The 19,648-nt window shown below is 45.2% G+C and overlaps 1 protein-coding gene across 1 annotated transcript in view; it reads right to left on the bottom strand.

The window, feature by feature from the left end:
• LOC121439604 (late secretory pathway protein AVL9 homolog) overlaps window positions 1-19,228 on the bottom strand; it is a 67,279-nt gene extending 48,051 nt beyond the window's left edge. The window contains exon 1 of the mRNA XM_041640146.1: window positions 19,196-19,228. Within this exon, the coding sequence (XP_041496080.1) occupies window positions 19,196-19,228 (33 nt within the window). The remainder of the gene's footprint in view (window positions 1-19,195) is intronic.
• Window positions 19,229-19,648: the final 420 nt, after the last annotated feature.

Below are 19,648 nucleotides of genomic sequence, written 5' to 3'. Positions count from 1 at the left end.
TCCTTCTGCAGTGGTTTCCTTGGCTTCCAGGGATGACAGGCAACTTTGACAAGGGACTGATGTGCCTCCAAGCAACAGCCTGTCTCACAGGACAGGTTACCACACCTGTAAATGAGGATGCTTGCCCACGGTGGCGAGGCTGCACGTGGAACAAGAGCAGTCAGATCACAGGACCCTGACTGCTTTCCTCAAGTGATTACGGGGTAATGACTTATCAGAACCCCTTGCAGAACAAAGCTGAGATAGACCAGCCAGACCCTAGCCTGGTAAAGATACGAGCCATGCATGCCTGTCCTAGCCGGGATTTTCATTGCGGTGATAAAACACCATGGCCAATAGCAACCTAGGGACGAAAAGGTTTATTTTGTTTATCGTTTCATGCTACAGTCAGTTGTCCAGGGAAGTCAGGGCGGGACCTCAGGGCAAGAACCTGGAAGCAGGACCTAAAGCAGAGTTCGTGGAAGGGTGTTGCTTACAGCTGGGTGGTGCACATCTTTAATCCCAGCACTCGGGAGGCAGAGGCAGGCAGATCTTTGTGAGTTCGAAGCCAGCCTGGTCTACAACAGCTAGTTCCAGGACAGACTCCAAAGCTACAGAGAAACCTGGTCTCAAAAATAAATAAATAAATAAATAAATAAATAATAAATAAAGTGTTACTTACTTGCTTGTTCTTCATGGCTTGCTCAGCCTGCTTTCTTATAGAACCCAGGACCACCAGTTCAGGAGTAGCAACACCCACAATGCACTGGGCCCTCCACCCATCAATCATCAATTAAGAAACTGCTTACCCATAGCATTTTCTCAATTGAGGTTCTTTCCTTTTGGATGCTTCTAGCTTGTCTCAAGTTGACATAAAACTAGCCAGGACAATGCCCAAGTGCCTTCCTTCTCTTCCTAACCCCTTGATGGTAGACTTGAGCCCGTTTTCCTGTTCTTGCCTATGTGCCCTCATTCATTAAATCTCCATTCTCTGTGTTTCCCTACTGCTTGCCCATTGGTGTAGGGATAAGTCCCGCCCCTTAGGGGGCGTGTTTGCCTCGGGCTAATGTTTGCCTATAAATTTGGCAAGCATGCTCCCAGCCACTGCTTCTGCTTTCCTGGTCTCTGCGGGAACGGTGGTTCTGTAAGTCTATTTCTCCATTAAAGCTGTATATGTTTTTACAGTCTGTCTGCATTCGTTTACGCCGTTACACATTGGGACCCCCAGAGCCAGGACTCTTGCATTATAATACCAGTAGCAGCAATGGCAATTTCAGTATGAGTCTTGGACATCTAACCATAGCACTGCCTGCATTATTTGATTTTCATATATATGTTCATCTGTAGCCTAAATGACAGGGAAGGGGGCAGTTACGAGGTGCCTGGGGATAGCAAGCTGTATGTATGCCAGATGTAGACTCCAAGTTTGAGTAGTCCAGATAAAGAGCCACAGGTAGTAGCCGGTGAAACCCCATCTCACCACAACGTGGCTGAGAGAAGCCTACTTCTATACCCCTGTTAGGGCTCATGTGCTTGGAAACAGAGGCGAAAGGGGCATAGCCTGGGCTCTGCCACTGTATCACTAAAACCCTGGGTCTCAGGGATGGAAACCCACCCTGAAAAAAACAATATAAGATGCCTGCTTTTCATGCTCTCTGTACCTTCCACACATCTAGATACATCCAGAGCAACCCTTGACCCTGCCCATGGGCTCTGGACCCTAGCATGGCCTAGACACTTCGAAGACCTAGTTAGGAGTCTAGATGACTAGGCAACTTGAGCTATGAAGCATCTAGGGTATACTACAGGGTTAAGGGAAGATCTAGTTAGGTTCTAGGAGGATCAGACCACTTCAAGGACTCTTCTACCTCAGGGGCTTGGCTGCAGTCATTTTTGGATTCTCATTCAGATTCGAATTCCCTGAAAATAAAGAGTTCCCCTGGGAACCCTCAATAGTAGGGTGCTTGCCTGCACCCATGAGGCCCTGGCACTGTAAAATAATAAATAGTAATAATCTAAGGAAGGAACTAGACCATATCAGCTGCTCAGGGATGATGCCATCTACTCCAGGTTTTGTTTTTGTGGAAGAAACACCAGGTATGTCATGTGTGGACTGTCCTCCCTGGAGAAGGCCTAGACAGCTTCACCAATGAAGTCACACAGTACAACCGCTTGGCGCCATCATCAGAAGCCTTGGGAAGAGACAGACAGCTCAGGCGGTCACGGACCACAGATCACAGAGCTCAGGAGCCGCAGGCGAGAAACTCCTAAGACCTGGGGCAAAGCAGGAGGCTTCTGAGCAGTGTTAGATGTTTGCTAGTTTCACCATGGGAAAGCTCGCTCGAGGCCCACGGAGGACTCACATTGGTACACTTTATGGTGCATTTCAATGTCCTTTTATCACAGCTTTGTGAGGCTTGACCTCAACTCAAGAATGCACCTCCACTCTTGTGGTTCTGGGCACTCTGGTGAAGGACTTTCTGAAACCAACGCAAAACCAGCCAGAGGGAGTTCGGCAGAAAGAGGGTTCAGTTAACTTGTTACCAAGATCCCTACTTAGAGGTAGGTGAGGAAAAGGAAATTAGAGGAAATACTCAGATCTGAAATTGGAGAAGTTACCTTCGTGAGTCTCTTTAGGAAATGAATACCGGCTGCATGTATACTAACAGATTTCATGTTTCTATGTAGACATATGAACATCTTTATATATAAAGATCCCCAAGTAGGTAGACTACGGCACAGCCTTGGATGCTCCCCAAACAAGGGCGAAAGCATTTTGATATTTAGGGCAACTGTTGAGAGTTAAGATCAAGAAGCTATTATTATTATTATATCTCATTGCTTCTTTGTGGTTATTCAATAATGTCTTGTGACTGTCAGGCCAGCACTCCTAAGGCTCGGTCTCCAGTATTATCAAACAAAATAGCACATGCTGGAGGAAGTTTGGAAGATTAAGAAATTTAAAGATCACATCTCATTCTGTCACTAGAATTAATCACAGTTAATCATTTTCTCTGCCTATGGTTATAAAGAATGAACACTAAAACTGTAAGGTTTATCCTTGGCCAGAGAACAGGAGAAGCCTGGAGAACAACAGAGCTTATAAGTCAGCCGTTCCCTAAGAACTAACATTGGCCTTACATACCCGTGTGGTGGGGTCTATGGTACACCCATGTCGTTGTCACACCCCACACAGAGAGTGCCACAATGGCCCTGGCTGCACAGATGAGAAACGCGCGATGTAGCGAGGCTAAACAGCCAGTCTCATAGCCCATGAGTGACACTGATCAGACTCACCCAAATCTCCCCTCCTCAAACACAGAGCCAGCCCAAGGACTGTAACCAACAGACGCTCTGTCACTAGGAAGACAATGTAAGATCCACGTGATGCCAGAGCTCGGATTTTGTTTCCAGGAGGCTGTGGAATCCTACCGACAAATAAGAGTCGAAAGAGCCGTGTCTTCAAAAACAAAATAAACTAAAACAAGCAAGCAACAACAATCTGCATGAAACTTTGGTCTCTGCCAGCTGCAAATTTCATACATCATTTGCCTACTGTTTTGTTTTAGCTGACGTTGCCCTGCCCCAAGTACTTTGACAATCAAAGCCATGTAGGACTCGTGGGAGGAGAGGGGGTATTGTCTGCTATCTCAGGCCTGCGCTGAGGGCTGAGCTGAGGCTAGCCCCACGTCCTTTGCTGATTTGAGATCAGGGAGAAAAATCAAAGAACTAACTAGGAACTGGAAGGTCACCGCCTGAGCATAGCAGGGGAGGGGCGTAGATGGGAGCAGTTTGCAGCCTGCTCAACTAGCTGATTAGGTCTTGCCTAACACAGTCCCTTCTGTCATGGAAGCACTAGTCACAAGAGCCAGCAGGTGGCAGCAACTCAAAGGTACCTTGACAGCTGAAGAACAGGGCATACGTGGCAAGAGGACTCAGTCATAAAAGGGGAGGGGATATTATTACACAATACACAGAAAGAACCTTGAGGAATATGACAAGTGACATAGGTCACCTACACCAAGACAATGATCACATAATTCCTTTAATATGAAGTGCTGGCTAGTTTTATGTCAATTTGACTCAGTTAGAGTCACCTGAGAATAAGGAACCTCAATTGAGAAAATGCCTTCATAAGATCAGGCTGCAGGCAGGCCTATGGGATATCTTCTTTTAAGTGATTAAAGTTAGAGGGCCAGCTCACTGTGGCTGGTGCCACCCCTGAGCTGGTGTTCCTGTATTCTATAAGAAAGCAGACTGAATAAATGAGAAGCAAGCCAATAAGCAGCTCTCCTCCATGACCTCTGCATCAGCTCCTGCCTCCAGGTTTCCGCCCTGCTTCAGTTCCTGCACCAAACTCCCTCTGTGATTGAGTGTGACCTGGAATTGTGAGCAAATTAAACCTTTCCTTCCCTAAGTTGCCGTGGTCATGGCGTTTCGTCACAGCAACAGAAATCCTAACTGAGACATTTGAGGTAAAGAAAGTAGTCCTGGTTGTCGAAGCAGGAGGCTGTGGGCCATCGAGAGCTAGGGAAGGTTCTAAACACTGGGCTGTGTGGTCCTACTGCCTCCTGGCCTCCGTGGCTCCTGGTGAGGTAACAGCTTGATGTAGGTAGAAGAAACTCTAAGTAATAGAATTGACACAGCAAAGGATATGTAAATATATTTGCTTAGGAAACATTAACTTACACAAAGTAGAATTTACCTAAGAATTTTTGTCCGCCCAAACACAGCAAAGGTAAGTAGTGTGCTAATCATGCCTGTTAGAGATAAGCCGAATTTACCATGCTAGGATGTAACTGTTCACCAGGATTGAGCCACTATTAGGTCCATCCCCAAAGAACATGGTTCTATCAGGCATCTCAAGGAGGCAGCGTAGGGTCACAATCATCAAGTCCAGATCTGCCATTAAGTCTTATCAGGAAAGACGTAATTCTGCCAGATGGACAAGCTGACCCTAGGTAGCAACTTTTTAAAAAGAACAACATTTAAAATAACTCGGGCAATATGCAGTATCTTTACTGTAAAATAGCCTGTCTGCTCAAGCAGCCGGGCTTGCAGACTCCTGGCTCTGTTTCGGTTGTTCAAAATCCAACGTGGGGCCAGGGCCCAAAAGAGGTTTAGGAAGGCAGCGTTTGTGGGATGTGTAAGCTTAAGATGTACAACTTAGTAACATCTGTTGAACATGGACGGTTATTGGGGCCTTAGCCCCCGTTGGGGGGAACTTCACGAAAGAGCTCTCCTTCCTCACTTGGTGTGCAATGACATCCCCTGAGATGGTATCGCATTTCTGTTACAGGCTGTCAGTCTGGTAGGGGTCTCCTGTCAGCTGTGTCTCAGTTTCCAGACTGTTCCAGCATTTTTAAGGTGAGGTATCTGGTCCACACATCCATGTGTGTTTACCTAGCTTAGAGCTTTCATTCCTTGGGTTTCTTACATTCAAAATATTAATCAATAAATGTCTCTCCAGAACTCTGGAAAACTTCAGCCAGGCTTTAAAAAGTTTGCTGGTCCCATTTTGTCTCTTGCTGACTTGCGTAGGCCTTGAACTCACTCTGCAGCCCCAGGCAGACCTTGAATTTACACTCCTTCTGCCTTGGGCTCCTAGGCAGCTGGATTTCAGGTGTGTGCTGCCACATCTGGCACAAGGAGTATTTTTCAACCTAGGGGGAAAGCTATTGCCTTATTTAATGTCAGGTGTATGTTTAAATATGTACATACAAAGGTATAGGAATTAATTCCTGCAAGTCTGTGAATGAGAACTTAGAAAAAGGACGATCTTTGAAGACCTTTCTTTGTTATTTTTCTGGGGAGACTGTTCACCTCAGGCAGGTGTCAAGAGACCAGAGAAATGATTCTACCCAAGTCCAGCCAGGTGAATTGTGTCGATTGAGGATACTTACAGGAACACGGCACAGGGTTACATATAAAAGCACGGTGACTCAGGAGTTCATGATGCCCACTGCAAAGTTTCTAAGGCTTCTACAGCCAGGGCATCCAGTCCCACTAACGATTTTGTTTAGTAAAAAGCCGTTATCTGCACTCTGCTCTGGAAACAGAAAGCCACTGACGTTTATGAATACAGATGGCATGAGGTACAGATGGTTTCTACCCAGGACTTTCAGATTTTTTTTTCAAATTATTTCATGGAATAAGCTGTAACCTTTTTTTTGTAATTCACTCTGAAGTTGCATATGGAAACTTCCTCCAAATTCTATTAACTGAAGGGAGTGACTAAATGCCACCTACCCTTAGAAGGACAGGAAGTAGAGTCTATCTCTGAAATAAAAGTGTACCAAAGATTTGTGGCCATCTTTTAGATCTACCACAGAGGGCTAGCCTGAATCCATCCTTCCCTCTTGGACGTGGCTCATCAATGATACTCTCATATTTTACCTAGAGTAAACCATTCACCATGTCCTCCTACGATGTATTTCATGCAGGAAATGCATTCACCGTGTCCTCCTACCATGTATTCCGTGCAGGTAATGCATTCACCGTGTCCTCCTACGATGTATTTCATGCAGGAAATGCATTCACCGTGTCCTCCTACCATGTATTCCGTGCAGGTAATGCATTCACCATGTCCTCCTACCATGTACTTCATGCCCGTAATCTCACCTCTGTAGCAACTCTATTTGGTAGGGCGAGGCAAGTAGGGCTGAGAAGTTGCAGATGTTCAAGGTCACATAAATAATAAAAGTTTCCATTTCAACTCAGTCCTAGCTGGGAAGGTAGCACACATCTGTCTTCCCAACATTTTGGAGTCTGAAGCAGGAGGATCATCAGTTCAAGAGCAGCCTGAGCCACATAGTGAGTTTGGGTTCAGCCTGGGCTACATAGTGAGACTGTCTCGAACAAAGCAACATAACACAAAACGAAACAGAACAAACCCCACAAAAACAAAAACAAGAAACCCTAATCAACCCAGCCCTACTGGGTAGCCACGCCTCTCCACTAATTTACCCTACCCCGCCTCACAGACACCGTGCGCCTCTAGCCTCCCCATCAGCTTCTCCAGCCATCAGCTCCTCTGTTTCTTCTTCTTATCCTCATCACAAGCTCCATCACGATTTCCACTCCCTACATCTCTTGCCAAGGTAAGCTATACATCCCACCTCCTTTTTCACCTTACTGCGGCAACCACAGTCCTGAGTCCTCCACATCCCTGCCTGCCCAGATGAACTAAGGCCCTTCTTTAAGGCCCCATAACTTCCTCACTCCCATGTTTACTGCTTTCTTTTTGGACCACATTCTGCTGTATTCCATCAATTCTAAGTTAGACTGTGTTTTTGTGATTTCTGAAATGGGGTTGTTTTCAAGTCAACCCATGACACTTGAAATTTGATCAATGATGTTGTTTGGTCCTTGTTGTGTCTCATCACAGCTCAGTTCCTTTCCATGGAGCTTTTTAGTCTCGGGCCACGATGTCCCTGTGCTGGATAGTCTTATGTCACCTTGACACAGCTAGACTCATCCAAGAGGGGTGAGCCTCAGTTGAGAAAATGCCTCCATAACATCCTGCTGTAAGGCATTTTCTTAATTAGTAACTGATGGGGGAGAGCCCAGGTCATTATAGATGATGCCATCCCTGGGCTTGTGGCCCTGGGTTCTATAAAAAGCAGACTGAGGAAGCCATGTAGAGCAATCCAGTAGGTAGCACCTTTCCATGACCTCTGCATCAGCTCCTGCCTCCTCATTCCTGCCCTACTTGAGTTCCTGTCCTGACTTCCTTCAGGGATTACAGTATAGAAGTGTAAGCCAAATGAACCCTTTCTTCCCCAGCTTGCTTTGGTCATGGTGTTTCGTCACAATGATAGTAACCTTAATGAAGACAATCTCCGTGGAAGGTTCTACCAGCTCTGCTTAGTCTTTTCTTTTGGCACTTCCTCCCAGCTACCCTCAGATGGTGTGGAAAGAATTGTGGTTAACCCCCCATTTTTATCTTGTGGGTCCCTGGGTCATACATCTTCCACAGCCTTCCTCTCTGCTCCATCCTTCATCTTTCCTTGCTTATCTGTACCACAGTTCTGTATGCTCCTCATCTCAATCCCCTCCTGAAGAAGTCTCCCCACTTTGCCCCATCTTTCACGCTGCCATCACCTTTGGAAGGAATGTTTCAGAGACAGTTTACCTAAAGTATGATTGACACTGACATACGAAGGACATCTATCATATATAGATTGCTACTGGCTTAGTCACTGTTCTATTGCTGTGAAGAGACACCAGGACCAAAGCAATTTATAAAAGGAAATGTTTAATTGGGGGCTGGCTTACAGTTTCAGAGGGTGGATCTGTGATCATCATGGCAGAGAGCATGACGGCAGGCAAGTAGGCATGGCATTGGAGCAGTAGATGAGAGCTTCCATCTTATCGGTAATCTGAAGGCAGAGAGACAGCAAGACTGGCCCTGGTATGGACTTTTGCAACCTCAAAGCTCACCCCCACCCCAGTGACACACCTCCTCCAACAAGACCACACCTCCTAATCCTTCCACAAACAGTTCCATCTACTGAAGGCCAGGTGTTCAAATATTAGAGTCTACAAAGGCCATTCTCATTCAAACCGCCACAGTCACCAAAGAAACAAAGCAATTACAAAGTGAAACCCCCAATAGTGGAGTGATAAGATGTTTATGTGGAGCCTGGGGAGGTGGCTCAGTTAGCAAAGTGCCACACAAACGTGAGAACCTGAACTCAGATTCCTCGTACCCTGAGGGTAGCTGGGATTCAGGCACGCACACCATTCCTGGCCTAGTGTTTTTGATGCAGTTATCATCCACCAGATACTGGCTTGAGATAAAGCCCTTAGTAACACTTCAGCAGCAGGACATCAGACTGTGGAGGTGTTTTCACAGTGTGAGAGTCATAAATACAATTCTAAAAGACACTAGGACCCATTTTTGTATATTTTGTGTATGCATGGTGTGTGTACCCATGGAAGCCGGAAGATAGCACTGGATCCTCTGGTGCTACAGGTGGGTATGACATACACAAGCAGGTACTAGGAACCGAACTCCAGTCCTTCGGAAGAGCAGTAAGCACTCTAAACCACTGTGCCATCTCTGTAGCCACACCCACAAATGCTTAGACTTCTAAGCAGTTCAGTTGGGAACTAATTGGTTATCCAGCAGTAGATAATGAATACACCTTCCTTCCTGAAACGTAAGGACATCAGAGAACAAGTAGAGGCAGGCATGGTTTGGGAGGGGAAGACGGGAAAATGCCAAATGGTGGCTGCTAGCTCTGTGAAATTAAATGTGAGGTTTCTCACCTGCTGACAAGGAGTGGCAAGGCAGGCAAGGATTGGAATAGCTGTGCAGAATGGAAAAGGGACTTGGCAGGGAACATAGCCCAGACTGATGGCTTCTTTGTGCTCACGGTCCTCTGTGAAACCTCTCCTCAGGTCTTACAGCTGCTCCTGAAGCTAGACCAGAGTCTGTGTGGTGAGATTAGGTCCCACATGGGAGATTCTGAAACAGAATTGTCTGAGGCAACCCAGAGACCTTTTTGGGAGCAAATTTCCGACAGCAAGTTCAGGCAGATGATGGCCCTGGTGCCCCGGGGAAAGCACTCCCAGTTATTAAAAGTCATCTGGTGCCTCTGGAGAGTTGCAGTAGGGTAGACTATCCCAGGAGAGGATCAGCACGTTAATGTCACCCGTCTTCCTCAGCAAGCTTTCCGCAACAAGGGGAAGCACCATCCCAACACCACACCCACAGGTTGTTAGCCACAGAGCCCTGGGAGTCACCTTGACTCATCATCCCCACCTTCCGACTTCTTAGCCTAGAACAGAGCTCGGAAACACACTGAGAAAGAACCAGACTAGGCTGCCATCTCCCACCGTTCCTTTAAAGATTTCGCACAGCCCGGCTCCTCTGGTCCCCACTAGCTTTCTAGAAACTGCGCGGCTGTGTTGCCCTGCAGAATGCCAACTCCTCACTTCTTCCTAGCTTGGCTTTTCTGTGCTGACTGTTCTGTTTGTAAATCGGGGAGCTGAAATCGCCCTGCAAAACGGTGCCTTTTCTAGCTCACACAATAGAGCCTATTCATCCATTGAGTTTCCACTCGCTTGGCGATTTGATTACTTGGCAACCAGTTGCTGAATGCCTGCTTGGTAATCAGACTGCGAGTTTCCAAGGCCTGAAATAGAAGGCGAGTGCTCCAGGGGTAGCGTATAGGAAGCACTCAGCCTTCGGAGTAGTCTGAAGAAGCACTCAGGACATGTGACTTGAATTGTATGTATTGAATGAAGGATAATTTTGTTCTGTTGGGCATTCTGGTGCAACAGAGAAAACTTTAAATTCTTTAATACAAAGGTAAAGGAATAAATTGATGCGGTGTAATAACCAGGCTGGGCTTCCCCTATAATAAATGGTGTAAATTACAGCATACTACTAGAAGTTAAAGGTGGTTTGAGACAGGAGGTAATATTTGTTTGGTCTTGAAGAGCAAATAAGTATTTTCTAGATAAGTTTTTTGTAGGTATTCCAAAATATCTCTCTTTCTCTCTCTCTCTCTCTCTCTCTCTCTCTCTCTCTCTCTCTCTCACACACACACACACACACACACACTCCATCCCTCTTATTTTTTTTCCTTTATCATTTTTGAGAGAGGATCTTACTGTGTAGCCCAGGTAGCCCAGGCTGGCTTGGGGCTCTTGATTCTCCTGTCTTTGCCTCCCTGGAGCTAGATGGGATTAGGAGTGGGAACGCCTATGCCCAGTTCCTTAGGCCTTCTTTTGGTACTATGTTTCAGGAATTGTTTAGGTTAGAGCCTGGACTCCTGTAACCCTACCAAGCTAGATTTAGCTACCTCTTCTCAGTGTATAAAGACACAGGCAATGGTGAAAAGTAGAGGAAGGAGATTGCTTCAGGGTGGCCAGTGGCTCCGGTGCAGACTGATGGTCAGTTTGACAGACACTTGGATTGCCTAGATCAGCCCTGGGCTTGCCTATAAGATGTTATGAAAATTAGATTAGCCTTCTAGGTACGTTTGTAAAGTTTACCCAGACTAGAATAACTGAGCTAGAAAGATCATGTTGACTGCTACAGATGAAAAGAAGAGAGGGAGCTGAGCGTCACCACCCACTGCTCCCTGTTTCCTGACTGTAGATGTGGTGTGAAAGGAGCCCATCATCAGCACCCACTGCTCCCTGTTTCCTGACTGTGGATGCAATGTGACCTCCAGCTCCTGCCATCTAAGACTTCCCACCACAATGGATATACCCTCTGACTGTAAAACAAAATAACCTTTTGCCCCTTTTTGTCAGGGCAAAAAATAATACACCCTAAATCCATCTTTAGGGTTCTAACAAGAAATTTAATTTAAATATCTGACTTGTTGCCTGATATTTAAGCAGCCCTGGTCAAGGTGTGGTCCCACCCATCACTGCCTCTACTCCACATCTTCCCTGGAAGGTGGTCTGAAATTTCTTCCTAGGAGACAAGTAGGCTACCCCTCCTGCTAGCCCCAGGCTTTCCAGTCTCCTAGCACAAAATTTCAGGGGAAAACTCCAGTTCTGTTGGGACCACTGTTCCAACTGCCCAATAGCATGGGAAGACAGTTCCCTTCTTTAGGTGTCTTCCTTCCTGCCGGAACGGTCACAGCTTCAGTCTCTGCTTTGCTTGTAAAAGTGCTTCTCAATATCTTGCTGGATTTTCAGTCTTTGAGTTTATCTTTGTTATAACAGGTTAGTGAAATTAGATGCAAATAGGAGTGATAAAATTCAAGAAAAAATATAAATTCCAATTTTCTTCCTGACTCTTTTTTTTTTTTGTCATTTTAAAATCAGGTGAACGACAGTCTTCCTTAATAGTAACGATCTCTTCAGGGCTGGGGATGTGACTCAGTGGTAACTCCCCTGCCACCAAAGACACAATTTTTTTTAAGTGTCTTTGCTACCTTTCAACCTTTTTACATTACTCTTAGTTGAGAAACTGCATCCTGCACCTTGTTCCACACCAGACCAGTGTTCTTAGTTCTTGGCTTACTTTGGAATGGTACAGGGGACCATCAGACACTGTACACACTAATCCAAAATGGCAGAAGGACTTGGAACAGCAAAGAGCAATAATCTAATTTGTCACTATCAATTCACTAGTGATTAAGTATGCTGAGAAAATTCTTAACTGCTTGGCAGCACAGAAAATTACCTTACACAAGGGAGCCGAGCTTGCTAAGCCAACAAGCTCTTGTGACTGGAATTCAGAAGGAACTTTTATTTGGAGCAAGAGGGAAGGATCAATATTGACACTCACTGAAATGTTTTAATGAAGGAGCCCTAGCATGTTTTAAGATTCACCTGACCTGGTGAGACCTGCCTGTGTTGGCCATGCGTGCCCATACTAACTAGGGGTGTTCCCCGAAGCTGCCCAACCTGCTCTACTCCTCTTGTATATGATTTGACAATCATAAAAAATTACAATGGAATAAAGAGAGAAAAGTGGGGACCACTGGAAACCCAAGTCCACCCCAGCTCAGTCGCTTACTCACTCTTCTTGGTCTTTCCATCAGATTCTTTTCTTTGCTAGGCTGTGATTGTTATTGTATTAAACAGAAGTTAATGAGCATTTTTATACATAGTGCTACAGTTTTAAACCAACTTCAAGGCATGCAAGTAGCAAAACCATCAGCATTTCTGAGACAGCCTTGTAAGAAAATGTTCCCTACCACTGGCCGAGCCTGGACCAACCAGAACCGAACAGGGCAGAAATTTGTAAATCTTTCCTTTTCATCTAACACATTACTGCAGGTTATCAACTTTTTGGAGAACTTGGGATTCTGGTGAATGATTTTTCATGATCCAAATACTCACCCTGAATGAATCAAGGAGATGCATCTCCCAGAGAAACATTTCTAACTCTCTTGATACCTGGTTTTTCATATCAGAGTGGTGGTTCTGGAGCAAGGGGCCTTGAGGTGCTCAGTACTAAACAAGCTCCATAGGTCTCCTTACCATGCACACTCACATGCCTTCACATGCCATGACACACATGCCTTCACATGTCCATGACACACATGTCTTCACATGCCATGGTAAACATGTCTTCACATAGCCATGGCACACATGCCTTCACAAGCCATGACACACATGCCTTCACATGCCATGACGCACATGCCTTCACATGCCATGACGCATACGCCTTCACATGGCCATGACACACATGTCTTCACATGTCATGAAACACGCCTTCACATGGCCATGACACACACCTTCACTCACAACGCACATGCCTCCACATGACCATGACACACATATCTTCACATGGCCATGACACACATGCCGTCACATGTCATGACTCCACACGCCTTCACATGGCCATGACACACATGCCTTCACATGGCCATGAAGCACACGCCTTCACATGTCATGACACACATGCCTTCACATGTCATGACACACATGCCTTCACATGGCCATGAAACACATTCCTTCACATGCCATGATGCAATGCCTTCACATGGCCATGACACACATGTCTTCACATGCCATGGTGCACATGCCTTCACATGGCCATGACGCACATATCTTCACATGTTATGACACACATGCCTTCGCATGGCCATGAACAATACTAATCTTCAGGAGAAAATAGAGCCTGTAGTCAGCTCTCTGTGTTTATGGCCTCCACATTTTTAATTCCAGCCAACCATGAGTCAAACACATTGACAATGACTGATTCTCTCTTCCTACAGTGTCCATCAGGGACTTCCAGGGTTGAGAGAAAGCTTCTAGAACCATCCATTTCAAAACAAAGAACCTCTCATTTGCTGAGTGCAGTGTACATAGGAACAGAGTGACCCATCTGTGGATCATGTCAAGTCTTTTAAATCTCTCACCCCACTTGAGATAAAAGGATCTCAATGTCCAAGTTGCCACAAATAGTCTCACTGACTGCATTCTCACAAATACTAAGAGGGGAGGTTCTGTTGTTTGTCTTTATTGAGATGAAATTTACGTGGCATGATATTAACCATCTTAAAATAAACAAGTCTGTGTCAGTTAATACACCCACATTGTACAACTGTCTCTGTTTTACAGTTCCCAAACAATTTTACGACCCCAAAATGAAAGTTCACATTCACTAACCAGTGCAATACCTCCTTCTCCTGGTCTTTGGTGACCCCTAATCAGTTCTCACCGTGGATTTACCCATCTGGATAGTTCGCATTTGGAACCATCCAATAAATGACTTTTGGTCTCTGCTTCTTTCAAATAACAATATGTTTATCCACACTGTATCATGTATCAGCCTTTCATTTTATTTTCTGGCTAAATAATATTCCTATTTGGAAATGCGTGATTTATTCATCCTCGGTGGTCATTTGGACCTCTGACTACCGTGAATGCAGCTGCTAGGAAGATTTGCATAACCATATTTTGTTTTCAGTCTGTTTGGGGATAGGCCTCAGAAGTGGAATTGCTCAATCACAGGGAAGGTTTTATCTCTACTGCTGTGAAGGATTGCAAAGCAAATAAAACACCTGTGTGGTTTTGTTTCATTTTAAAGACAAGTTCTCCATACGCAGCTCAGGCTGTAAGGCTGCCGATAGCTCACAGTCTTGCTTCTGATTCCCAACGGCAAGAATTGCGTGAGCCCAACTTGTGTGCATAGAAAATGTTGCTTTAGGGAGGCTTAAGCCAGTTTCTTCCTGATATACAGAATTCACCTGTTTCTCCCATCAGTCAGTGCACATTTTGTGCGCCATTTGTTCCGCTACTGAAGGCAGGAACCGATGCAGAAGCTGTGGGGGACATGGTTTACTGGCTTGCTCCATGTTGCTTGCTCAGTTTGTTTTCTATATAGCCCGGGGCTACAATGGTCGAGGCCTCCCACATCTATCATAATTCAAGAAAATATCCCACGTACGTGCCCACAGCCCAATCTGATGGCAACAATTCTCAACTGAGACTCTCTCTTTCAAGATGACCCTAGCGTGTGTCAAGTTGACAAAAAGCTAACTAGCACAAAGGCTATGGGAAACGACATAAAGAATGCTGCATGGTTCTTTCAGAACCTTCTGGAAGTGACTGTGAAGGCTGGCAGCAGGATCCAGAGCAGATATATTGTGGTCCTCTCCTAAAGCAGCCTGGAAAATTCTGGCTCTTGTATTCACAGCAACTGCAGCCTCTCCAGATGAGGTCTTTTTATTCTGCAGAGCGAGGCTGACAAGATTCAGTATGATGTCCGTGGGCTTTTCCGTTAACAAGCTGGGCAATAAACAAAGAGCAGAGCTGTCTTTTGGTAGCTCTATGATCACAAGGTGTGTTCATTTGAAGGCAGAAAATAATGAAGAAAAAAATTAAAGATGGCCACCAACACTGGATCACCTATACTGGAAAGATATGAGAATACCCAAAGGTTTTTGGTTTTGCTTTTTAAATAGTCAACTAGAGTGCATATGTCTCTCTGAGGAGTTAATTATTAATTAAAAGTCATGGGCGAGATTGACAGCATGAGCTCCAAGCGCTTTAATTAAGCAGAGAACTCAAGCATAGTTCCTAATTTCAAAAGCAATCAAAAGATTACTAAGACTTAAACTAGACCTCATTCCAAAACCCCTTCAATGGAGGCATTACAAGAACTCTAAGTTCTTAGCTAATTATTAGATATGATGTTAAGAACTGACTGAGTTTAAACTTCTTTCTAGAAAACATGAGGCCAATGCTCAAGAAAAAAAAATTGAGGTTCCAATTAAGTAAATCTACTTCACTGCTGCAATTGTTAGTAACAGATGATAGACAACAAAAAAAAAAAAACCCTGCTTTTACATTTTAATTTCACTTGTTTTTCTGCTAACTTTTGAAGTTATCAAACAATGTAGTTGGTCTCATTTTTGGTCAATTGAATTTAAAGTGTTTCAAATACCATAAACCTGTAGCTAAGAAACAGGTATATTGACTTGATACTCTGAGAGGAGTTGGCCAGTCCTTGTCATAACAGTCATCAACTGTGGTACGTCTGCCTCAGTCTGACAATATTGTCCTAGCTTGTTCCATATTCTTGTGATAAACATTACGACCAACAACAACTTAGGCAGGAAGGGTTTATGTGGCCTACATGTTCCAGTCCTGGTTGATGACTCAGGGAAGTCAATCTTGAGAGGAACTCAAGCGGAAACCTGAAGGCAGGAACCAATGCAGAAGCTGTGGGGGACATGGCTTACTGGCTTGCTCCATGTTGCTTGCTCAGTTTGTTTTCTATATAGCCCGGGGCTACAATGGTCGAGGCCTCCCACATCTATCATAATTCAAGAAAATATCCCACGTACGTGCCCACAGCCCAATCTAATGGCAACAATTCTTAACTGAGACTCTCTCTTTCAAGATGACCCTAGCGTGTGTCAAGTTGACAAAAAGCTAACTAGCACAAAGGCTATGGGAAACGACATAAAGAATGCTGCATGGTTCTTTCAGAACCTTCTGGAAGTGACTGTGAAGGCTGGCAGCAGGATCCAGAGCAGATATATTGTGGTCCTCTCCTAAAGCAGCCTGGAAAATTCTGGCCCTTGTATTCACAGCAACTGCAGCCTCTCCAGATGAGGTCTCTTTATTCTGCAGAGCGAGGCTGACAGGATCCAGACTGATTACCTGATCGACGTGTTCAGTGGCATTGCAACTTGGAAATGTGTTCACTGTGTGGGTTTCTCTTAGAGCAATCTGTTATCACCCTCTTTTTATCTACCTGACGGTAGATCTCTAGATAGAGACACAAAATTCTGTAAAATAGTTTTATTGTAAATTTAATACATGCATTTTAACAGTTTTTATCTATTTATTGTCTGGAAATACTCTACTACTGAGCAACAGCCCTTTCTTCACTGTGTGTCACTGTGGGATATTTTGATCACATTCTGAAACTCCTGAGACTATACAATAAAGCCAGAGGTTGAACCAGGAGGTGGAGCTGACTGGAATTGACCATAGAGAAGCCAGCAATTTGGATAGAGAAGACACACAGGAAGGAAAGGGCAGGGCCTAGAGTCTGAGTTCTGGGATGAGGGAAGAGATGTGTCTCTTAACAGTGTCTCCAGCCAAAAAATAAGGTCAGCTACTTGCTACTCAGCTTCTCTGAGCTAGCAGATTTTTTTATCCCAGCCTTTGACTTCTGAATCTTCTTGATAAATAGAACTTAAATCCATATATGGCAGCTGCAGCAGAGCCAGGGCTGTGGGAAAGGAAGCCCCGCCAGTCTGCAGCCTGAGTGGCCAGCGGGGTGCTGACTGAGGGGCTATGGGGCAGCAGATGATAACAAAATTATCAGTAGATTCGTGTGCAGCCGCTAAGCTGACAGAAAAACATCAGAGTGTATGTGTGCTTGTGTGTGTGTGTGTGTGTGTGTGTGTGTGTAACAAAGGTAGACCCCCCAAAAAAATCCTCAGAAGCACCCAAACTATGAAGAATAAGGATAAAAACCAATCAAATGCCTAGCTGGACCTGGTGACACAAGCCCTTAATCTCAGCCACTTGAGGGGCTGAGGCTTCAGGATCACAACTACAAAGTTTGCCTGAACTACAGAGTGAGTGTAATGCCAGCCTGGATGACATATTAAAACCCTGTCGAAATAAAAGGTGAAAAAAGAAGGTGTGGACACAGCTTAGCAGTGGGTGTTTGCTCAGCATCCACCAGGCCCTACGTTCAACCTTAGTACTGATGAGAAAATGCTTGTGTTCAGCCATCTCTCCTGCTTCTCACCTTCCCGCCACTCTGAGTCTATTTACCTTCCTGCAGGCAAGCATAGCTACCAGCCTGGTCTGGGTGGTTAAAGAGACACCCGGGGAGCAGCTTACCAGGTACATATTAGAATTGCCTGCTCAGAATCATTCTTAAAACATGAGTGCAGATTACTGTCAAACAAACTGAGAAACTGCCATCCGCTAGAATTTTAATAATGGAATCTTTATTGATGTGTGTGTGTACAAATGTGTGTGTCAGGGGATGGGGTTTACACTCCATGGCATGTGTGGTGAAGGCCAGAAGACAATTTTCAGGTTCTGTTCTCTCACCGTGGGTCCTGGTTATTAAACTTAGGCCTCCAGGCTTAGTCAGCAAACTCTTTTACACATAAAATGATCTTGCCTCCCCTCCACTATAATTTTAGCATATTCCTTCCCTAACCCCACGCCAAGACATAGCCTATACTCTGGTTCACTTCCTGCCATGTGCCAAACCAAACTACCAAAGATGTAACACCAATACCACTATATTTGATCACCTTTGCTTAGAATATGTGGAAGCATTAGTATAAATCCTTAAATCTCAGCTTAGAACTGAAGGACAGTTGTTTCTCCATAAGTCCGGGGACTCCATAAGTCCGGGGAAATTGGAAGCGTCAGAGAGAAAAAGGATTTGGGAGCGAGGGCAAGGTCTCAGAGCCTTTTGACTCTGTATCATTAATTAGCAACTATTTAGTATTCATCTATGCTGTGGTAAGGACTGAAGGCATCCCAGGTGTGTTCCCTGACACCAAAGAGTTTGCCATCTACTGGCAAATCAGCTAGGCAGACAGAAGAGAATCAGATAACAACGGGCTTGCACAAGAGCCCAATTTGGTAAAGTAATTGACCAAAGACGGTTCCACAGGTTTTTACAGAATGGTGGGATGTGATAAAATCAGTGCTGAGCAACATATCTGCATCTGCTCCAGCCCACTTCATAACCACCTCTCGGGTCAGGCTTGCCTGACCTAGGCGCTGGGACGAACCTGTCTCAGCACTCCTGCCATCTCCTCAGACTATCCTCTCCCAGGCCATCTTGAACACAGCACCAGGGATTTTTCAAAGGCATACAAGGAACACTGTCTGTTTGCAAAGAAACAATGACTCTCCTGTGACCCCCGAAGAGCCTTCTTAGTTTTTAGTGCAAAATTCAAGGTCCTCCCATAAACTGTGCTAATATCCTTCCAGGCCTGCCTTTCCTACCCTAGGAGGAATCCTGTGCTTTGTAGAAATGGAACCACTCACCATTCTTCAAACCCACTTTCCCTCCCACGATTCCCACCTTGCCCCCATCCCGGGCCCTTTTCCTTCCCGCAGTAGCAGAATCAGAGAATGCACTGGCAGGGGAGCTGTTCCTGGCTGACTGGGAGAGGCTGGGAACTGTGCTCCAGAGAGGTAGGAGGAGATGGGGAAGAGCAGAGTGGGACACTAGCTGCTCACGGGTGGGAAGGAGGAAGCTGACTCCGAGCGCTCATTCGTCCTTTAGGCAGCATACCAAATTTTTTTCTCGATACTTCTTACTCCACATCCTTGCGATGATCAGAAGTACATGCTCATTTCACACAGTATAATCTGGGACACTATAGAATCGCTGACAACTTTTCTATTCTCCACATCATTTACATATGTTCACACTGGTTTTTGTATGTGAAGTGGGGGAGTGTGCAGGGATGTGTGTCCGTGTGGGAGGGTGCTCACACACACACACACACACACACACACACACACACACACACGGAGGCTGGAACTCATCCACGGGTGTCATTCGCCAGGAGCTGTCCACCTTGTTTTCTGAGACACAGTCGCTCACTGGAACCAGGGGCTGGCTGGTTGGTCGGCTGGCCTGCAGTATCCATCTTTCTCTGCCGTTCAGTGCTGAGATTTATAAGTGCACACTTCATAGCTGTTTTTTTTTTTTTAATATGGGTGCTGGGTATCAAAAACTCAG

This window comes from Microtus oregoni, unplaced genomic scaffold, assembly GCF_018167655.1.
Source record: "Microtus oregoni isolate MIOR12 unplaced genomic scaffold, Mior012 000062F_ref0000492, whole genome shotgun sequence".
In the NCBI taxonomy this organism is placed as follows: Eukaryota; Metazoa; Chordata; class Mammalia; order Rodentia; family Cricetidae; genus Microtus; species Microtus oregoni.
The sequence above is the reverse complement of the archived record's forward strand: the minus strand, read 5'-3'. Positions and strand labels throughout refer to the sequence as shown.